This window comes from Mirounga leonina, unplaced genomic scaffold, assembly GCF_011800145.1.
Source record: "Mirounga leonina isolate KUSES-001 unplaced genomic scaffold, KU_Mleo_1.0 Mir_201, whole genome shotgun sequence".
Taxonomy (NCBI): Eukaryota; Metazoa; Chordata; class Mammalia; order Carnivora; family Phocidae; genus Mirounga; species Mirounga leonina.
In genome coordinates this window covers 1,101,232-1,123,852 of record NW_023270504.1, presented here as the reverse complement: position 1 = coordinate 1,123,852, position 22,621 = coordinate 1,101,232, and the positions used below count along the sequence as shown (strand labels likewise).

The following is a 22,621-nucleotide window of genomic DNA, read 5'->3' as shown; positions in this document are numbered from 1 at the left end:
TCATTTAAAGCTAGATATCCAAAAAATGGGGATTAATGCCTAAAGTAGGCTTATACTAATGAAAATGAATTACAGTAGTTCAAAGGATATGGTTCCCTGCCAAAGAGCCCAAATTTTCTATATCCGATATGCAGAATTTTTGTTTATCTAACACAAAAGAGCTCTATTAAAATGTATGGAGGATATGAGCTAAGAAGTAGGTAAATGTTAGATGCCTTTTCAATTGTTTCTTTAAACAACATTGCAACAAGTAGTTCAAAAAGACAGTGGGGGGGGCAGAAAAATAAACTAATAATCTGACACTTCTTCATAATTTAAAGGAGTTCAGTTTATTCTATTTAGTTCCGTTCATGGAGAAAGAATTAAGAGGAGAGAGAACAACAAATCTTGCCAACAATTTCAACGTTTCTGTTACTGAAAAAGAGGTAATACAGTCTCTTCAATTATTTCATCTTATTTTGTTACACTCCCTTATTTTCCTATCTACAACTATGGATGATTTTACAGCTCAATAGGAAATAAGCACAGACAGGTAGAAGAATAAACCTTAAGCCCCCACATATTAGTTAATTTTTGTAGCTTTGATAAAGACTTTGATGCAGAAAAAATTTCAACTTTCATGTAAAACAGGACTTATGATGCCCTCCTTGAACATAAAAGCAGTTTGTAACATAAAAGGACCCACTTGCCACTCTTCCTACCAACACTTACTTTGTCAGAGGTCCCGCAGCCACTACAACCAAAAACTAACAACACAAAACCAAGTAAATTAAAAGAAATGGAGCTTCTACATAATTTGTGGCTTTAGTGGACAGGAAAGGATGCAGCTATGAGAATGAGGGCAGCTTAGGATATCTGAACCCAAAAGTGAAGCCCCAGATAGATCTTGGAAACCCTCAGCTAACAGAAGGTAAAAATCTTCCCTACAAAACCTTGATTTTTTTTTTCTTCATGAGGTCACTGTCACTCAGTATTTGAATTAATGCTTCCTCTTTCAAAACTACAAACATCCTTAGAAAGGAGGCTTATTGGTTATAATGGGGAGATATATATATATATAGTGTGGATTCCTTTATAAGGAATGTATTTAGATATATATATATATAGTGTGGATTCCTTTAGCCGTAGATGGTTTTGCTCCCAAATTTGAATTTAAGGAGAGGACAAAAGGAAGTAGATGATTTTGGAATCAGGAATACTTTGGAGTAGGGTGAATTACATGAGAACTGACCACATAAGGGAGGAATGGACCACGACTGGCTGCATAAGGACACAGGGGGTCAGAAGATGGAATAAAAAGGATGGCTTAGGCAGAAATTCACACTTTCTCCCTGAAGGTTGGCTATATCCATGAAAGGAAAGAAAGTTTCTTTTCCCTTTTTTCTTTTTCCCCTTCCATTGTGAATTGCTCTTACCACACTACAAATTGGGTAAAAAAAAAAATCACTTGATGTGAGTCAGTTGGGAAACCTGGACAATATGTATTTATAACATTTTCTAGAGAAAAATTAGTCCCAAATTCCAAAGAATTTTTTCCTTTTTTTTTTTTCCCAAAGTATTTTTAAATAAACTTACTGTGTATGTAAGGTTGAGGCAGAATCCAAATTTTACAATGCCTTCTCTGATGAATAAAATAAATAAATATGAGGGATATAAAACAACTCAACCAGAATCAATATACCTAAACAGGAGCTGCTGCATCCAAAGAGTTCCAGTGGAAGACTAGACAAACTGCTGTCACTCTTTTTTTCAACCTGTAGCAAACCCTTTAGCTAAAATGGCAGCTTCCCATTCTTAAAATAGGAATTTACATTACATACAGTCTAAAAGTTATTAGGATCTACAGCAAAAAGTTAACAGTGATAATCAAGCTGAGTAAAACAGTATTGATTTTCATGTTTAAATCCACAACAAGGTTTGAATAGAGTGTGGTAGGAAAAACTGTATTAAATTCTACAAATTTATATGTAATATAGATTCATAAACTGGTTCTAAAGGCTATCATGCAGTTTATGGTACACAAGAAAACTTTTTTCTAGGTTCACACTACATTATGTAGGTTTCAGTTCTACAAAGACATGCTGTAGCATGTATGTGAAAATGCTTTATAAAGCATTTTTTAAAGTATCATATATGATTACTAATTTTTAGGAAGCATTAATTTTTCTCATTTTAAGCCATTATTCACTTTTTTCAAGATGATTAAGGTAATATCTCTAAATTTATCTTATCTAGTTTGGTTTTTTCCTCACCAATTTTTTTTTTATTTCATATCACTTTTTGTTAAAAAATAACTTACGTTTTTCACTTGGGTTCTTAAGTTTAAATACAGTTGTTTGGTAAGGTCTTTTTAGCATTAACATCTGCTATTATTTTTACCATAACAATTATTACATCCACCTTAATCACTGAAATAGCCGATTTTTCACCATGAAATAACAGCTATTTAATTTTTTTACCTTAAAAGCACCAGGGACAAATGTTAATAATAATATATTTTTCCTTTAGTACTATTTACCAATCAAAATGCTTATCTCCCTGCATTGTCACAAAAATAACCTCCATCAGAGGTATTATTTTAGGGTACCTATGCTCACTATACAAATGTCAAGACAGCTTAGGTTTCTATTGGGATCCCTACTTTTCATTATTCATACCAAACAGGTGATTATGGTAGTATCTCTAAATTTACCTCAAAATGAAACAACAGAATCAGTTCATGACCTTGAGAAAGATACCCTTTCTTATACTTATTATTCATGAACAAAACCAAGACCTTTAAAAACAAGTCATAATATTTGATATTTTGACCAACTACAAAACTGAATTTTACAAGAAAATAGTAAGTCGTGTGCAAAAATCTCATTTTCATTCAAGCAGTATGTTGGATCACATATAACTCTGTGATCATTGTTTCAGTTTTAACTACCCTGCATAAAAGCTAATCATTATATATCTTACTGCTGCCATAATCAGTCATCCAAGAAAAACACCTATTAAGACATTAGTATCTTAAGAATGCAATTTCAGTTGCAATGCCTCCTAACCATAAATGTGTAACTCCTTGTTTTAATTATTCTAATCATTCCTTTTTAACTAAAGGACACACAGCAGAATTAACTTGAAAAATGTAAATCTCCAATTACTTTAGTCAACTGGACTGTTCAAGGAAGAAATGCCTGGTTGCCTAAATAAATTTCTAAATAAACTGAGCAAAGCAGCAGGTAGACTAAATGTCAATAATAATTCTACAAAGCAAGACTCTTGTAACAAACCATTTGATAGCTGTGCCCCCTTTTGAATATCTAGCCAAAAATGCTTAAAATTAATTTGACTGGCAGGTTCAAAATATATTTAGTAAGTAATGTGACTGCACCACATAATCATTATGTAGACACATAAAGAATTTGTGAATATTTAACCACTCACACATTACAAGTGGTCAAATTCTTATTTTCCTCTTCTTTGCACCCAGTTGATTTCAGAGGAAGCTATTATCAGGATGCAAGGAAAAGAAAGCCTAGAACAGTGGTGAAAAGCTGAGTAACTCCTTGTTGATTCAAAAGGCCTAAAATAACATAAATAACTTTGACATAATCAAATTAGAAGCCCTGCAGAAAATACTGAAGAGACCAAATGACATTAAATGACAGCCTGATGGATTAGTTTAGCCTTTAAACTAATCTAGACAGGAATCAGATTATATCCATGAGACTACTTAATTGCATTAGAAAATGGGAAAGAAATGAAAACAGTGAGTTGTAATGGTAGAGCAAGCTTTGCAGAAAAGATGAATGGAATGCAAAAGCAGCTATTTGAAAAATAATAAAATAATTTCTAATAGTAATTTTACCTTGTCATAGTCTAAATAAAATCTACTACCATATTATTATAATTAACTTATTTTTCTTACATACAAATAGAGATAAACCGTTAAAAGTATATCATTATAATTTTCAGCTAATTTAAATGACATTTCCCTTATTTAATATACTGTGAGACTATATATATACTCACTGTAATTGCAAATTAAGATATCCTGAAAAGAAAGAAAAACAGGGATTCATACAGCAGTGACTTTATAACACTACCTTTTTTTCTTCTTCTTTTCTTTCCTTTTCAGCTTCTCTAAATCTTTCTTAGCTAGATCTATAATTTCAATGGTCTCTTTGTCTGAAGACAGTATAGTAGGAGAGAAAGCTGATGATCCACTGAAATACGGTGATCTTGCTGTGGCTCTTGTCAAGTTTTTACGAAGGTTCTCATTCACTGCTTCACTTTCTAATAATTTCGCCCTAGTGAATAAAAATATATTTAAACAGGAAACATTTTGTATTGTAGTAAACGATTCATAGCATACAATTTACCACCCTAACCATTTTTAAGCATATAGCTTTGCAGCACAAAGTGCATCCAGACTATTGTGCAACCACGGCCACCATCCACCTCCAGAACTTTTTCATTTTCTCCAACTAAAACTCTGCACCCATTAAACATTAACTCCTCATTTCCCTCTCCTCCCAGCCCCTAGCAACCGCCATGATACTTTCTGTCTCTACAAATCTGACTACTCTAGCAATAAATAGGGAACACTTTAAATATATTGTTTTGTATGCTAAAATGTTATTCAAAATGTATTTCAGTGTTGCTACAGGGTAGGGTTTTTTTTTTTCTAAATAAAGGTGCTCACAAACATTTATGTTTAGGATTTTTTTTTAATTCCCTGATTAAATAATTGTAAATTTGAAATCACATTTTTAGTGTTCAAACGTGCCTATGGTAATTAGATTAGTTGCATTCTGGCCAGTAGGCACTAGTGATGTTGCTTTGTAAACCCATCATTTAAACTTAAAATCCACAAGCAGCATGGTCCCCTTTCTTTCAGTTCCTCATTCATCATGCTATAATAGCATTTCCAAATCTTTGTAAGGAATAGTTAGCCAAACTTGCCCCTAACTGGCTGAAAGACATCTGGCTCCTAAGCATAGCGTGGGAAAAGATGGTATCTCCAAGGAAACCTGAGTTTGATAATTGAAAACATTCTTTTGTTTGCTCAAGCAGTCCTAATAATGACAGGAGAATAATGTATGTACTGTCAGTAATATGCAAAAAAAACATAACATAGAATGATGAGGTTCTAAAAGAGGGGACTCTTGAAACAAAAAGGGATTCAGAGTCCACTAGGCTAGTCTTTTATTGCTACTTGGTTTAAACCATCAAGAACACAATTATCTACTTCAATATAATACATTTCCAAGGTCAATTTGGCAGAAGGGTGATTGAGACAGGGCCATAAGGAGAAAGTACTATCTTACTAGATCTGTCTCAAAACTATATTGCATAGCACTTCTGCCATATGTCCAAGTATTTCAGAAAAAGATGTTAGAATAATTTGCAATTTATAAGCTCTAGAAGATGCAGTCAGCTCTGTGTTTTTTCACTACCAAAATTATTCATGATACTGTTGGAATCAGCTAGAAACAGAGTGTACATAAGTCAGTGAATATGCTTCAAGTCAGTATCTTATACATTCTTTAATGAAATGCCTTTATTATATGTCTGGTATCATATGTGAGCAGAATAACAATTACAGTATTTTGAAATGGTTAAGTAGCTGTGTATAAACTTCCAAGTTAAATGATTTCAAAATTATTTTGAAGAAACTTCTGAGTATAATGCTGTCATTTTGTTAATCAACAGCATAACCTAAGTATAAAAACTCAGCTTAACTATAAAAACCCAAAGTCAATATTTACATTTTTCTATATTTTCAATATAGCCTGGGTACATAATAATGAATGTTAAGAATCAACAAAAATATAATAAATTAGCTATCAACAATGACCTGTTTTGTATTGGTTCATTTATATAATAACCAGACAAGTTCTTTTTTTTATTACTTGACTTAAGTTTGCATTTCATAGGGGTATATTCAATGTTTCTTCAATGCTGGTGCTGATAAAAGCTGAAACCTTTAGGGATCAACTCCACAAAGCCCAAGACACATTAGCAGAAGTTGCTTTTTGGGCTTTTTTGATAACAACACTCTTTCTTTTCCACTCACCAATCAACCCTGTTGCCTGCATTTCATTTAACAAGAGACCAAGCAGTGAATCATGAGGGGAAGGATACAAACTTCCTTAGGATGGAGCAGACTGAGGGCTTGCATCTTAGCTCTGTCACTCACTTGATCTTGGGCTATTAGTCTTTAAAAGCCTCTACTCTTTCCTCAGTAAAATGAGATGAAAATACACATTTTCCTATGATTGTTATGAGGATCAATGATATAATGAATTTAAAACTCACCAAACTGCTAATATATTTAATGAATAATAACTATTCTTATCAAAAAGTTGGAAATGGATATAATTATCAAGCAGTGGGCAATTAAACAAATCAATTACAACCACGAGATAGTACCACATGGAATCATGCAAAAATTATGTTAGAAAAATATTTAATAACATTTAAAAATGCTCATATCTTTTTATATTTCAAAGAAAAGATAGCAAAGCAATATATATACCCTTATGTCAATTTTGCTAAAGTGTGCATTGAAAAAACATTAAAGAGATATACCAAAATGTTAACATCAGTTCTAGTAACGGTAGCAATACGGTTGACTTTAATTTTTTTATACTTTCCTATCTACTCAAAAATTTCTACAAAAATTTTAAGCCCCCGCCCAAGAAAACAAGAAATTAATTAATTAATTAGTGTCCATTATTATTTCACAACAACTAATGGGACATGTAAATTTATTAAAAAGAAACTAGTACTATTTTGCAATTAGAATAAAACTTAAAATATAAACATTCCCAAGTGGCAATATATCAACATAAATGTGCATTATGTTAAAGGAGCTATGAATAAATGCCTTCCAAAGGTGAAGTTTTGCTAGAAATATGGATTGGAGTAGGATTTAGTAGAGAAAAAAATGATATGTGAACTTGGACCTAAATAATATCACGTTAGGCTGTGACATCTTGTTCTTTCATTTGAGCCCCATAATAACTCCTTGAGACTAGCAGGTATTACCTCATTCTTAGACATGAACAAACTTAAAGCGCAGAGATATTAGGGAACTTGCCCAAGGTCACACACTTATTAACAGAAAATTTAATTTCAATCCAGGTAATCCAATTTAAATTCAAAGCTCATTTATGCCTACTTTATATGTACATTATTTTTATATTGTAAACTACAGCCTTGGGATTCTAGAAGACTACGGTCAGGAGTGGGACACACCTAATTAAAGAACCATCAAAGAAGTTTTGGACAAGTAGAACAAGCCATTAACTCACACCAAGGAAGATTTGATCACTGATTGAACTCAGGGCCTAAGAGTCATCTCTGTTTTCTAAATGGCTTAAAGAATGGTCTTATATCAAGAACTTGAAAAAGAAAGATATTAGATGTTGTGGTTAGCCACTATAAGGAGTAGAAATGATTCTCTTTTGTAGGAAATAATGACATTAGTCAAGCCATTTGTCCTATAGTGAGATCAGGCTTCGATATGGCCTTAGAAGAAAAGAAACAAAGCACAAAAACCAGAGCTTAGAATGAGCCTCAAAAATTGACCAGGGCCAAAGAAATAAAAGAGATAAAGAGAAGCAGCCTAGGAAGAGGAAGAGGATCTTTAAGAATTCAAAGATAGAAATATCAGTTATGTCTCGAGGAATGGTAAAAAGGGTCTACAGAATGAGGGCAGAGAATAAGCTTTTGGCAGTAGGCAGGAAACAGCACTGCCAACACAGGATAGAAACTGTAAGTCCAGATTGGCTGCTGACCAGAACCAGGACACAATGTCCCAAAAGCCTCCACCAAAAAGGTAAAGCTTAGAAATATATATAGATATATATACACACCAAATAAGGGTAACAGTTATTTGAGTAACTTAATCTGCAACCACATCAAATGTCTTATTTGTTTTCACTTCTTGAAACATTTAAGGGATCCAGTGTGCCTTATGGAGGCAGAAACAATGGAAACAATACTCATCTCTGTCTCTAACACAGCTCAGTGTTGGAGAGGAAGAGCACAAAAATACAAGATGGAGAAGTGTCAGGGTGGCTATGAAAGATGATCTCCCACTTGGTTATTTTTTGCAAATAGGTAGCAAAAATGAGATCTGAGCTACTTATATGCTCCCCATGGAGCTGACTGTAGTTTTACTTCAAGAGAAAGTAGCTCAGCCATCAAGGCAGGCCATGGAACCTGAAAATAGAGAAATTAATTTTGTCCCTGACCTGCTTTCTAATCTGTATTACCCCAGTCTGGGCTCAGTGGTCTCCTCCACCTTCCCATACCAGGCGTGGGTGTTCTTGTAACTACTTTCTGTCATTCCATTTACTACATGTGACTATATATGAAAGTCGCCCCACCTAGACTGGGAACTCCTTGTTTATGTCACACTTGCAGAGTCCACACATGGTGTTTGGCATACGGTGAGCATTTGTAGTATGTTGTATGAAATGAGTGTTGAAGGTGCCTCTGTATGTACCAGTGAGGCAGGAAAACTGGTAGGGATGCAATGAGTCACACATAAAAAAGCAGCTGGAGAAACAGAAAAGAACAGGAGTAATGGGACATTTAAAAAATTAGAAATGACCCTGAGGGGCTAGAAGGCTCTGTCGGTTAAGTGTCCAACTCTTGAGTTTGGCTCAGATCATGGTATCAGAGTCGTGAGATCAAGCCCCTCATCAGGCTATATGCTCAGTGGGAAGGTCTGCTTGAGATTCTCTCTCTCCCTCCCCTCTGCCATCCCCACTCCAAAATAAACAAATCTTTAAAAAAAATTAGAAATGACATTAATGTTGACCATTCCTAAATGGTGGAGAAAGAGGCACAGGGAGGGAAGGCACCAAAAGTAACCTTATAGATATCAGTTATGCCGGTCCTATACGTCAGGTTGGGTAAGCTCCCAGTGAGAAGTATAGTAACTAGAGTAGGAGGATAATATGGGAAGAGAAGGGAGAAAAGTAGTTTGGAATATGACATTATGGGAAAGGCAAGTACCTACTAAAATTAACCTCACCAAAGGACTGAAATATCACTAAACTATAGCTCAACAAATAACAGTATTACTATACTACAAAACCAAAACACATGCATTACATATTAAATAATGTGAACTGCACCTGAGATCTTCAATTTCTTTGATGTAACTGTGAATCATATTACTGATCTCCTCATTCCCTTCACCTGCAAGACAGAACATGAAATTGAGAATTTCTTTAAATTAAACTTCAACAAAACAGAATCAGAGAAAAAAAGTTATGGAAACAAAATAATAATGCTTTAAAACACAATTCATACAGCAGATTTCCTACCCTTAGTTATATAAGCAGACAATAAAATAATATTACAGAGCAAAAAGCCAAATTTTGTTTCTTCAAGAATGTATTTTTTATAAATTAAGTATTTAACTTAAAATCACAGACTGTATATACACAGATTGATATTTCTACTTGAAATATTCCAGGTAATTAATGAACACAAAGAATGTTTCCTGCCCTCCATGAGTTAATCCCTCACTTATCCCACCTTATACATATACCTGTTCTGGCAAGAACCTGGTTAGCCTGATCGCTAACAAGCTGTGTGATTCTGGTCCTCAATGCATCAACTGTCTCTTGCATGGCTTTAATTCTTACACGCAGGTTATTATTTTCAGTCTGTAGCATAGCATTCTCATGAAACATGTCATTGATGCTTTCCACACCCTCTTCGTCGATTATTCTTTTACCCTAGGAAAGGAAAATATTTCCCTGTTTGTTAAGGGGTCTTAAATATACAAGAGTTTTGTTTAAGCATACAACACATCTATAACAAAGGGCCCTTTTGTTTTAGTAGCCTTGAGGCAAAAGAAATCTTTTTCCCTCTACTACATCCCTTTGTGGTGCATTTGTCACTAAAGAAAGTGACTAAGGAAGCCTTTTGAAACAAGAGGTTGGTCAGGTCGATAGACTGGACAATATTAAAAGTTACCCACAAGGAAAACTAAAGAATTCTATCTCCAAAAGAAAGGAAGCTACTATTTTGACAGACAAGAGACTCTGGATATATGTATGTATAAGCCATCACAAAAAGGCATCACTTTCTTCACAAGATGCAGCACAAAATGCAAAGTCAAACCCATTCACTCACTGTTTTGTACTCCATGAGCTCCATCTGAAGCCGTGTGATCTCACCACGAAGTGCATTGATCTGCTGACTAGCTCTGTCCTGATTGACCATCAACTTGTTCTTGATATTTCTAGCTCGATTGGCATATTTCAGAGTATTTAAGGTTTCCATAAAATCTCTGTCTGAAGGGCTAACACATGCTATCATGATTGTTTGGCTGAAAGTTAAAAAGAATAATTAGGTTTACAGAAAAAAGCATGTAAAACACTGAAATAAGCATTTTTAATATCCTGCCTTTTGAATAGTATCTTATCTTCAATCTACTAAAAGATTGATACTACTAATTTAAAAATAAAAGCAAATTTATAAGTCCCCATGCTTTAAGACTATCTTAAGGAAAAAGATTTTTACTTAGGTGAAACTGGGGAAAATGAAATTATATTATTTTTCTTTTACCCATAATACTTTGAGAAAGTGCAAGTGCATATATTTATTTCTCACCCCTCTACAAAATATTTCTGAAGCAATACAAATAATTCTAAAATTTAACCTATCCATAGTAGTAACAAACTGTATTCAAAAATCATTTCTTTCATTACCTACTTAATATTTCAGTATTTTACACTTATCTTCTTTTTATTTAATTATTTGTATCCTGAATTTTTTTTAGATTTTATTTATTTATTTGACAGAGAGACAGAGAGTGAGAGAGAGAGACAAGCAGGGGGAGCGGCAGGCAGAGGAAGAGGGAGAAGCAGGCTCCCCGCAGAGCAGACAGCCCGACTTGGGGCTCAATCCCAGGACCCTGAGATCATGACCTGAGCCGAAGGCAGATGCTTAACCAACTGAGCCACCCAGGCACCCCACTTGTATCCTGATTTTTTATGTCAGGAAAGAAATTTACACAAAATCCTATCATCTGAACAAGAAGAATATTTAGTAAATCCACATGTTTTACAATATAAAACCTCATTTGTGACTGAGTGGTCAAAGTTCCTGAGTTTTTGGCCAGATTACACATAAAAAAAAATGGAAAACAGTTATTTTTGGTCAAGATGAATTGCTTTGCCAACCAAAGAACAGGATAGTGAAATGCTTAGTATTCCCCACTATTTTGTCAATGAAACAGACATGGAGATTGTAATCAGAACTTAAACACTAACTGGAAAATGTATACGAACTGCAATTAAGGAGCTAATTTACCCACTCTTAGAGGAAATTTATGCCTATCAATTCTAATCTGTAGCCTCCTAGTTGGCTTCCACTAATAATCTCAACACAGCACTCATAGTAACCCTTTCAAAAGGGGTCCCATTCCACCCATCTTTTTTCCCTTAACAATGCTTGTTTTTTTTTTAAATATACATTTTTTTATTTTTTTAAAGATTTTTATTTATTTATTTGACAGAGAGAGACACAGGAAGAGAGGGAACACAAGCAGGGGGAGTGGGAGAGGAAGAAACAGGTTTCCCGCGGAGCAGGGAGCCCGATGTGGGACTCAATCCCAGGACTCCAGGATCATGACCTGAGCCGAAGGCAGATGCTTAATGACTGAGCCACCCAGGTGCCCCTTAACAATGCTTGTTAATCTGTATTTACTCTTACTATTATTCAAGATTCAACACCGGTATCATCTAGTCCAAGAATTCAACCATTGGTTTGCCTACTCTCTTTCTTTTCTCCATATCCTCTGTGTATCTCTTTTTTGTTGATTTTATTATTATTATTGTGAAAGTTTATAGACCCCAACTTTTAGACCCTAAACTCCTAGAGGATAAGGATCATCAAGTTTTATTCATCAATATACTTTGTGTAACCCAATACTGGAATCTAATAGGCCATTAGTAATTGTGATGTATGTCACATATATATAATATTTACTTATTAGAGATCCAGAAAGTTAAAATAATTCATGCAGAGGAGCCTGAGTGTCTCAGTCAGTACTCTGGCTCAGGTTATAATCTCAGGGTGCTGGAATCAAGCCCCGCATCAGCCTCTGCTCAGCAGGGAATCTGCTTGTCCCTCTCCTTCTGCCTCTGCCCCTGCCCCCTGCTTGTGCTGTCTCTCTCTCTCAAATAAATAAAATCTTTAAAAAAAATAATTCAAGCATCTCTAGCTCTCTCTTTTAATGAAGAAAATAAGGTAATCAAGTGAGAGTGATGGTTATGGACACTGATTAGAGAACAGGACTACTCAAAGTATAGTCCCCAGTTCAGTGCAAGTCTAATTATTTGTTACATGTTCACAATAAATACAGAAATTGAGAGTAAGCATTTTAGACTTTTACAACATTTGAACTTGCTATAATCAATGACCTCATCTCATTGAATGCAGTATAGAGCAGTTCAACTGTTTTCAAACTTACATGGTAAGTCACAAATGCGCAAGCTGAGTATAGTCATACACAGTATAAACCCACCACAAATTGGGGAGTAGGGTAGAAGAACCTGCCCTTCACAAATATTTTGAGAAGCACTGGGATCAAGTGCTTAAGGAGAATGGTGAAAGTCAGGAATGAGAGGAGCTAAGATCTATTGTATAGGGAAAAGATCACATACTAAATAAAATCCCAAAGATACAAATTTCAATAATGGTTGTATTTACAAAAAATTCAAAGAAAACATTAAAGCTGTTTATTTTTAAAATTTATATAAAACCACAATTCTGTTTTAAAGGAAACCATATTACTTAAACAGGTTATTATGTTATATATCTTATATATTATTTATCACATTATATCATATGCCATATTATGTCATACATTACGGAAGAAATACATCACAATGTTAACAGTAGTTACTTGTAGGTAATAGAAATATAATTGATTTTTATCTGTACTTTACATGTTTCTGTCTTTTTCAGAATTTTTGCTATAAATTTGTTGTAATGTTATATTAAACATTATAAATTTATGAAAGCCAGTTTCATTAAGAAAATAAAAGTCATTAAGTTATGCACATAGACACAGTTTATTTCCAATAATATCTTTGATCTAATTTTTCTTTTTTTTTTAAGATTATATTTATTTGACAGAGCGAGAGAGCACAAGCAGGGGGAGCAGCAGAGGGAGAAGCCGACTCCCCGCGGAGCAGGGAGCCCGACATGGGGCTCGATCCCAGGACCCTGAGATCACGACCTGAGCCGAAGCCCAACAGAATGAGCCACCCAGGGGCCCCCTAATTTTTCTTTTAAGAATAATTTGTACAAACTTTACAAAACAAAGGTATTCTGTTCTCCAAGATGTATACGAAGTATAATGCTTTTGAACTAGAAGTTCAATTTTAAAATTTTAAGCAGGAATTGAGGCTCATTAAGGATGGGATTAGAAGAGGTTTTTTTCTGCTGAAGAGTTACCACTCAGTAAGGAAATGGGTGAGGAACATCTGAGACTGTAGCCAATCGCTACCTAGCTGTAGCCAATCTGAAACTCCAGAGGAATTCAAGACCCACAGTGCAAATATCTTAGACTGCTTATAGGGCAAGCAAACCTTCAGAAGCATTAAAGTACTCAAAAGTACTATAAGGGGAGGACATTTATCATCTCTGCTTTGTTTTATAGTTAAGAAATAAATATAGGAAAGGACTATAATTTAGCAAACGTGAAAAATTTCTATCTGGCTTAAAAACCAAAATTGGTCTCATTATAGTAAGACCCAGATTGATATTATTATCAAAATTATCAAAATTCTTTGGATAATTGTTGTTCAAAAAGGAAATCTGTAAATGTAATTACCAGATAATTTTATAGCATCTAATAATCTTTCCAGTAAATGTGTCAGACCATTGAAAACACTGTAAAATAGATTCACTGTGGTTGTCTGTAACTTGTTGCATTACACTATGATTGAATTTAAATGCCAAAAATGTTTCCACTTGTAAAGCCTACATGTTGATGTTTACAAAAAGGAATGTATTTATTACCAAAAGAATCAGTTTAGCTGAGGAAATATATCAGAATGATGCAAAGTATGGAAAAAGAGGAATATCAGTGATATTGACAAAGTTAATAAACAGCAAATATCCTGTATTCATTCAACAGACATTAAAAAAAGTTTTTCTGCATATAAAAAAAAATGTTAAATGTTAGGAGACTTTGGGGCACCTGGGTGGCTCAGCTGGCTAAGTGTCTGCGTTCAGCTCAGATCATGATGCCAGGGTTCTGGGATCGAGCCTGAGGTCGGGCTCCTTGCTTAGCAGAGAGCCTCCCTCTCCCTCTCCCTCTGCCCACCCCCCCAACCTTGTGCATGTGCTCTCTCTCTCTCTCTGTCTCAAATAAATAAATAAAATCTTTAAAAAAAAATTTAGGAGACTTTGTAAAAAGTATCAATATTTAATTACCTTGTAATTACCTAGAAGACAGCATTTATTTTTCAACAAAATTTTATTAGGTATCTGCTATGTGCCAAGCACTAAAAGCAGAAATTATGATATAGTAGAAAAAGTACATTCACTTACAAGCTAAGTGACTTTGAATAAATTACTTAACCTCTCTGGATTTCAATTTCCTTATCTGTAAAATAGCAACAATAACACCTACATCAAGGGATATTATTAAGGATTTTATGAAATAATCACATACAAAAGGACAGACACATTTTAGGCACTTGAAAAGTATTAGTTCCTCATTCTATTAATTTGCTTTATAATAAAAACAGTTCTTAGAAATCACTTTACAAATTTACTTTAAAATTAATGAGTACATGAAATTCAGGAATATGGAGGATAATCACTTATGCATACCTATTACCCCCGAGGGAATCCTGTAGCAGTCTCGTCAGCTTAGAATCTCTATAGGGGACATGGGTGGCCCTCTTGCTCTTATCTCCCAATGCACTTATTACATTGCCAAGTGCCAACTAAAAGAAAGAGAGAGAGAGAGAGAAGAAACTAATAAAATTTTAGTAATTATAACACTTTTAAATAAAAAAAACATAAAGAATAATATGGAGACATGACAGAATTGAGAAGATGTTTGGTTTTGTTTCATATTTGTATTTTGAAGTATGAAGTATACTTCAAATTTTTCTATATCAACTACTAAAAACTAACGCCACTCAAAATGTAGTGCTATAATATACCCATAACTCACAAGTACCTAAAATTTCTATTCAGAGATTTTCTTTAAAAATAGAAATGTGATAAAATTGGCACCACCTAACCATCTCTAGAATCATCAGAACATCAGGTTGTATCCTCAGAAAATTGTCAATTCATGTTTCAAATTCTTCTCAACTCTATGAAGAAATAAAATGTTTAGGTAGCTTAGCAGATTCATGGAGTTTTCTTACTGCAATATAGCTTCCTTGTGGAAAAACAAAATCTTCTTGAACCATAATAAAAATATCAGTATGATTTCTCTGAACAAGGTGTTCCTAACAGAGGTATAGCTATCTTTAGAAATACAATGAGTCTATGAGCTATTCATCCAATATTTAAAAAGTAGGTCAAATCGGGGCGCCTGGGTGGCTCAGTTGGTTAAGCGACTGCCTTCGGCTCAGGTCATGATCCTGGAGTCCCTGGATCAAGTCCCGCATCGGGCTCCCTGCTCAGCGGGGAGTCTGCCTCTCCCTCTGACCCTCCTCCCTCTCATGCTCTCTATCATTCTCTCTGTCTCAAATAAATAAATAAAATCTTTAAAAAAAAAAAAAAAGTAGGTCAAATTACAGAACTCTCTAGTCACTCCTCCTGACACTACTGCTGTTTTTCCTACCACAGCGAACTGGTACCTAAAGCATAAGCACTGCCCTAGACCTTGGTCACACTCGCCTTTAGTAATGCACACAGACAATCACGATGCTTTTGTCAGGACCAATGGATCCTGCAGAGACTGACATCAGCATCACCTTGTGTCTTAGTTGCCCTTCTCCAGAGAAGCTTCAGTTTTAACCACTGGCCACACTGAAACTTTACCAGATGTATCTGAACACGTTTCGGTGGCCTAAACAAAAAAACAGACCAATGGCTTTTGTTTTTTCTTGACAGCACAAATGGAAATTCCACCGTGATTTTATCTCCTACACAAAGTCTAGGATCCAGGTCACTCCCTTTAACACTAACACTGAACCATAGTGTCAGCGTCAAGATGGGGGTTGGAGTTGGGAAGTCTGGCTCTCTCTACTCAGTCTTGGTTGTTAATTTCCACACCAAATGAATTACAATCATCTAGGAGCAAATACTGGACCATAGTAAAATAGGACCATCTGATTGGAGTCCCCAGCTCTAGGCAGGGAGGGAGAGCAGCAAAGCAGAAAACACAGACCCTGATGCTACCTGCATCACAGAAATTTAGGGATGCCACTCCTTTTATGCAGGAACACATGTCCAATTTTATAATGAAAGTCAATAGGAGAAGATTTATTATACAAAAACTTGCCCTAAAACTTTTTTATCTATATAACAGAAGCCTTATACTAACAAACACAAGGTGGTTTGCAATCAAAACCACCACTAGGTGGCATGGTATTAAAATTAACTCCTAACATAGGAAAATTTTCAAAATTCTCATTTTAAAACAATCATTACTTTAAAAAAATTGATAATTCCCAAAATAAAATGACTGTCATAAAATGTTAGCAAAAAAATCTACTTTGAAAGTCATCCCATGAAATATTTAATATTAAATGCTGATTTTGACAATTTATTTTTAAAGGTGGGAACAATTTTTAAAATCATTTCTACTATATATATTATTTTCTGCATATGTCATAAAATTTAATCCAACTAAATTTATACACATGTAAAAATTTGCAATGTTTTAAAGAAAGAAAGCCTATAATGTGCATTACTCCTAAGTTTATAAGTTTATTGTAACTTTCATTTCTCAGCTCAGCACATGAAGGATTTCCACTTGGGTATTATGTGTTACAAAAGGGAAAAGGACATACAAGTCCACAGTTGATGGAAATGCCTTCTTTCGCCCTCTCGCCAGTAGCTCCAGTACGCTTCAGTCTTTCTGATCCTGCCAGATCAACAAAATGGAACTTTGCAGTCAAGGTTTCAAATTCATTCAGCTGTGATGATTCAGAAATCACCTTATTATCAGTTGCATTTTCCTGCAACTGAGGAAAATAATAAAAAATATTTTATTAATGTGACACTAAATATCCTCCAACCCCACCTTGCCCCCATTATGCATATATTAAATAATTAAATATAAACATAGTATTCAAAAATAGGCAAGTAGCCAAATAAATGTAAATGCAAAAAAATCTACTGGCAATAAGAAGTTTAGGCAAAGGTAGAAAGAAACTTGCTAGTCAGAAACCAACTGTTATCAACTGAGGCTTTGCTTATGTTGATGAAGAGAAACCTGTAATGCACAGTCCTCAAAAGCAAAGGGTCTCGGGTGACTACATCCATCACCATTAAGCCAGAGCTTGCTTTCTGGTTGCTACAGATACTATCCATTTTTTTTATTTCAAAATCTTACATAGTTGGCCAGCTTCAGTTTAAATACAATCAGAAGCATCTCATTAAGAAAAGGAATCATTAGCCAAACTAAATTTGGCTTAAATGTACTCTCCTGGGATTTATGTGGATTTTTTCGGAAAATGAAGCCTGAAAGTGTAAGAAATTAGAACTAAAGGGGTGCCTGGGTGGCTCAGTCGACTAAGTGTCTGCCTTCAGCTCAGGTCATGATCCCAGAGTCCTGCATCGGGCTCCCTGCTCAGCTAAATAAATAAATAAGATGAAAGGAAAGGACAAAGGAAAGGAAAGGACAAAGGAAAGAAAGGACAAAGGAAAGGAAAGGACAAAGGAAAGGAAAGGAAAAAGAGGGGAGGAAGAGAGGGGAAAAGAGAAGAGAAGAGAAGAAAGAAAAAGAAATTAGAACTAAAAACTCACAGCATCTATTTGGGGACACATTCTGGTTTGACACAAATGAATGGTAAAAATGGCATGTGAACGAGAGCTCTGAACATTCATCTGGGTACTAGCAGTTGTCCGGGATAAAGCACCCAGCTTCAAACACTGCATCATCTGGAAAAGGCAAAGAAAGATTTTACTTGAACAATATTTAAACAAGACACCATACAATCAGAAATCTAAGCTAACGGTCAAAACCTACCATATTAGGGGATATAAAAGATGTGGATTTTCATATTATTTTAGTTACAGGCACTTTCTGAGCTGAACTTCTCAGTATAATAGTGTATTATTTTTTTAATAGGAGAAAACACTGAGATTCCATTGTATGTCATTTGCTGACATTTGCAGCTTCCATTCCAAAACTGTTACAGTAGAACACTTGGGAACAAACTAAGCAACAACTTGAATTACTGGGGCCCTCTGTATCTTCTCTTGAAATACTTTTCTGTAACTTTTCTTAATAGTTTCCCTTTAGGAACCATGATATAGTCCTACATATGTGACAGCAAAAGGAACACAAGGATTGGCATCTCATCCTTCACCTTCAATGATCTAACTCTCTCTAGCTGTGAAAGAAAACTCTACATGTATTGCCTTAGATTCTTTTCATGCTATGATAAATGTACTGACATTATCATAACCTTGACATTATAGATAATAAAATCCTGATATAAAAAAAATATGGGGAAAGAAGACAAGATTTTTAACTCCCTATTACATATATGGATACAAATTTCATTCTTGATCTTAAGCAAACTATCAGTAAGGCTGATTATTAAATAAAGCCAAATATGCTCTATTTTAACTTTAACATAAATGTCACCTCTGATTCTGTATTCACAGTACGTGTAGTGACGCCCACAGTATAAATTCCTCCAGTTGAATCTTCATGAATTCTTATATTTGATTTTTTATTTTTTGCATCAATATCACGAGTGGTATCAAATAAGTCAAGGACCTCTTCATTATATAGCTATCAAAAAGAAATATTATAAGCTTAATTTTAGTAGAAATTGCCTCATGGCTATTAACATATATTGCATATTATCTTTCTAACATATCTTAAAACATTTTCAAATAACATATTTCTTTAAAATAACACATAAAAATGAATGATACAATTATTACTAAAATACAAATAAATGCCAGATTTCTTTATAAGAGTAAGAACAGTAAATGACTTAATCATGACTAATGAGTTGAAAACTAGCTAAAATGATCTATTAATCATTTGCAAGAGATAAACAAATATTTATAAATATTAAGTAAATGCAGAAATACCAAATGCACACAAATCCGAAGCTTAGGGAAGATTTTAAGAATTTTTACTACTACAGCTAAAAATATTTCCTATTGTCCTACAACCTTTCTTAATGTATCTAAAAATTAATACTTAGTATTTTTCCAAGGTCAGCAATAATTTTAGTGTTTCTGTATCAATAGTGGCTAAGAAGATTATACCTTAGAAGAGGATGCATACACCTATTTTTCTATCAATATGCTTATAGTCACAATGCCTAACAACATTTGGACGGTGAAAGGGAAGGCAGAAGAACACTGTTTCTTTTTTTTTCCACTACTAATTACCTTTCTTTTGGTAAGAAGTACATAGTTACATTATTCTTAGTTTTTATTAAATTGGGATTTCCATTAAAACCAGGAGTAAGATAACTGATGTTAATTTGAATTAAGTTTTCTATTTTGTGCTATATAATGCTGAACAAACTATTTCATCAATGATCAAAATGATTAGCTCAGGCACTCTAGACTAGAACTAGACTAGAACACTCTTTGAACCAAGCACCCAGAATTATAATGTTGCCATCCACCTAACTGCAATATTGCTCAAATTCCAGATGTCCTCTTACTTTCATGTTCCTCCCACCAGACTGGTAACTGCCCTAAATTAATCCAAACCTGCCCCAACCTTTGGACATTGCATAAAACATAAGCCTATCCTTGCAGCAATACCAGTTTTTGCAGCCCAATTAGTGCTATAGCCTCAATCCTATTATTCCACACATCTTCCCTCCTTCTTAGCTGCTGAGTTCCCAGATCTTTGTGAGCCTGTCTACACTACAACAGTAATTATAAGATGGAGTCTGAAATAAACAATATTAATTGTTTTACCCTATGGACTCCGGTCAAGTCTTCATAATTTTTAATACCAATAAGAATATTTATTACTTATTATCTATTGTTACTATGACCTATTACCTAAAATTAATTTACTCAAATGTTATTTATTAAGCACTAAGTGCCAAATACTATACTAGAAACTGGGAGTATAAAATCATAAGAGTTATGGTCTTAAGGATAAGATATAAAGGAAACTAATGACACAATTAGACTATTACCTCTAAGAATTGGGCATTCACTTTAAAATCTGGAGCAGGAAGCCCATTTTTAATTGCAGTGTGTTTTTTTTCTTCAATACTCTTGAAAAGGTGTTTAACAGCACGAGAAATAATACCCTGTTCTTCCTCGATGATGTTAACATCAAATCCTGTTCCCATTGTATATGTTTTGCCAGCTCCAGTCTGAATAAAAGAAGAGAACAAAGAAAAATACATGCTTGATACTAATAATGTAAGTTCAAGAAACAAAAATAAAAGTGCAAGTGAATTGACACTTCTGAAAAGTTACAGCTTCTATGAAAATAATTTGGTACTTACTTGTCCATAGGCAAAAACAGTAGCATTGTATCCTTCAAAACAACCTTCAATTAGTTTTTCTATACATTGAGTGTAGATCTGCTCTTGCTGAGATTCAATGTCAAACACATAATCAAAAGTGAAAGCTTTATCTTTCCCTAGGAAGACCTGAGGTTCTCCTGGTGTGACAGATGTACAAATATGGCATCCTTCAATCTTCTCTTTGGCAAGCTGTGGTCTTATTCTGTGAGAAATAATTGGAAAAAATAAAATAAAACGAATGGAAAAAAACTGAAAGACACACAACTTAAAAATTCCTAGCCAAATCTTTTAAAAACACTAATGTAATCTACTACTGCCTCTTCAGTTGAAAAGTTCAAATAAATTAAATTATACTGGGTCAATTTCAGTATGAGTTACTTGACAATCTCAAAAAATCATGAACAAGAATAAAATTAACCTAAAAATTAAATAATTTTGTGGGTGAATGCTTTTCCACAACTGTAACAAGTTAAAGACTCAGTTAAAATAAATTCTGCCACCAAAATTCTGTTTGTTGTTGTTATTTTTGTCTTAAGTCTTCTCTTTATTTCCAGGGATGACAATAGCCAAAAGTGAGAAATTAAGAACATAATATTTATCTTGATGCCCCTGATTTGCCTTTTTTGCAAATTCTTCACCAGTGGTTTCCAAACTTATTTAACCATATCCTTCTGTCAGCTTAACATCTTTTTTTTTTTTTTTAAGATTTTTTATTTATTTATTTGACAGAGAGAGACACAGCGAGAGAGGGAACACAAGCAGGGGGAGAGGGAGAAGCAGGCTTCCTGCCGAGCAGGGAGCCCAACGTGGGGCTCGATCCCAGGACCCTGGGATCATGACCTGAGCCGAAGGCAGATGCTTAAGCCACTGAGCCACTCAGGCGCCCCCTTTTTTTTTTTTTAAAGATTTTATTTATTTATTTGAGACAGAGAGAATGAGAGAGAGAGAGCACATGAGAGGGGGGAGGGTCAGAGGGAGAAGCAGGCTCCCTGCTGAGCAGGGAGCCCGATGAGGGACTCGATCCCGGGACTCCAGGATCATGACCTGAGCCGAAGGCAGTCGCCCAACCAACTGAGCCACCCAGGCGCCCTGTCAGCTTAACATCTTGAAACACACTCTCACTATATATATATATTTGGGAATATATATATATATATATTCATTATATTCATTATAAATGATATGCACTCTATTGATGTGTCATGTATTATGACATACACAAAAGCAGAATTTTGTAAAGAAAGAAATTAAAAATAAAAACAAATAGAAGTTCCAATATTTTCTCTCCAAAACCCAGTGAATCAACATTCAGTAAATATGGTGATATGTTGCTAACAGAACAAACCAAAATCTGGTCCTATTCTATTTAATCTATAAAAAGAGTATCCGGGGGTGCCTGGGTGGCTCAGTTGGTTAAGCATCTGACTCTTGATTTCGGCTCAGGTCATGATCTTGGTGTCTTTAGATCAAGCCCTGCATCTAGTCCCACTTTGAGCCAAGTCCTGCAGCCCTGTAGGGCTCCACATTTGGCGGGGAGTCTGCTTGAGATTCTTTCCCTCTACCCCTCCTCCCTCCCCGGCTTGCACTTGTGCATGCACATGTGCACTCCCTCTCTCTCAAATAAATAAATAAAATCTTCAAGGAAAAAAAAAAGGACTATCCTGGACATACACCTCACTGACTTACTGTACCTAGGTATTTTAAAAGGTTCCTATTTTGGGGCAACTGGGTGGCTCATTTGGTTAAGCGTCTGCCTTCGGCTCAGGTCATGATCTCCAGGTCCTGGGATGGAGCTCCATGTCGGGCTCCCTGCTCAGTGGAGCGTCTGCTTCTCCCTCTCCCTCTGCTTCTCCCCCTGCTTGTGCTCTCTCTGTCTCTCTCTCTCTCTCAAATAAATAAAATCTTTAAAAATAATAATAAACAAACAAACA

The 22,621-nt window shown here is 34.8% G+C and overlaps 1 protein-coding gene across 1 annotated transcript in view; it reads right to left on the bottom strand.

The window, feature by feature from the left end:
- KIF21A (kinesin family member 21A) overlaps nt 1-22,621 on the bottom strand; it is a 150,169-nt gene that overhangs the window by 54,967 nt on the left and 72,581 nt on the right. The window contains exons 2-11 of the mRNA XM_035027912.1: nt 20,670-20,892; nt 20,352-20,534; nt 18,818-18,967; nt 17,971-18,105; nt 17,013-17,180; nt 14,869-14,984; nt 10,150-10,345; nt 9,560-9,749; nt 9,141-9,204; nt 4,092-4,295 (exon numbers count right to left, since the gene is read on the bottom strand). Of these exons, the coding sequence (XP_034883803.1) occupies nt 4,092-4,295; nt 9,141-9,204; nt 9,560-9,749; nt 10,150-10,345; nt 14,869-14,984; nt 17,013-17,180; nt 17,971-18,105; nt 18,818-18,967; nt 20,352-20,534; nt 20,670-20,892 (1,629 nt within the window). The remainder of the gene's footprint in view (nt 1-4,091; nt 4,296-9,140; nt 9,205-9,559; nt 9,750-10,149; nt 10,346-14,868; nt 14,985-17,012; nt 17,181-17,970; nt 18,106-18,817; nt 18,968-20,351; nt 20,535-20,669; nt 20,893-22,621) is intronic.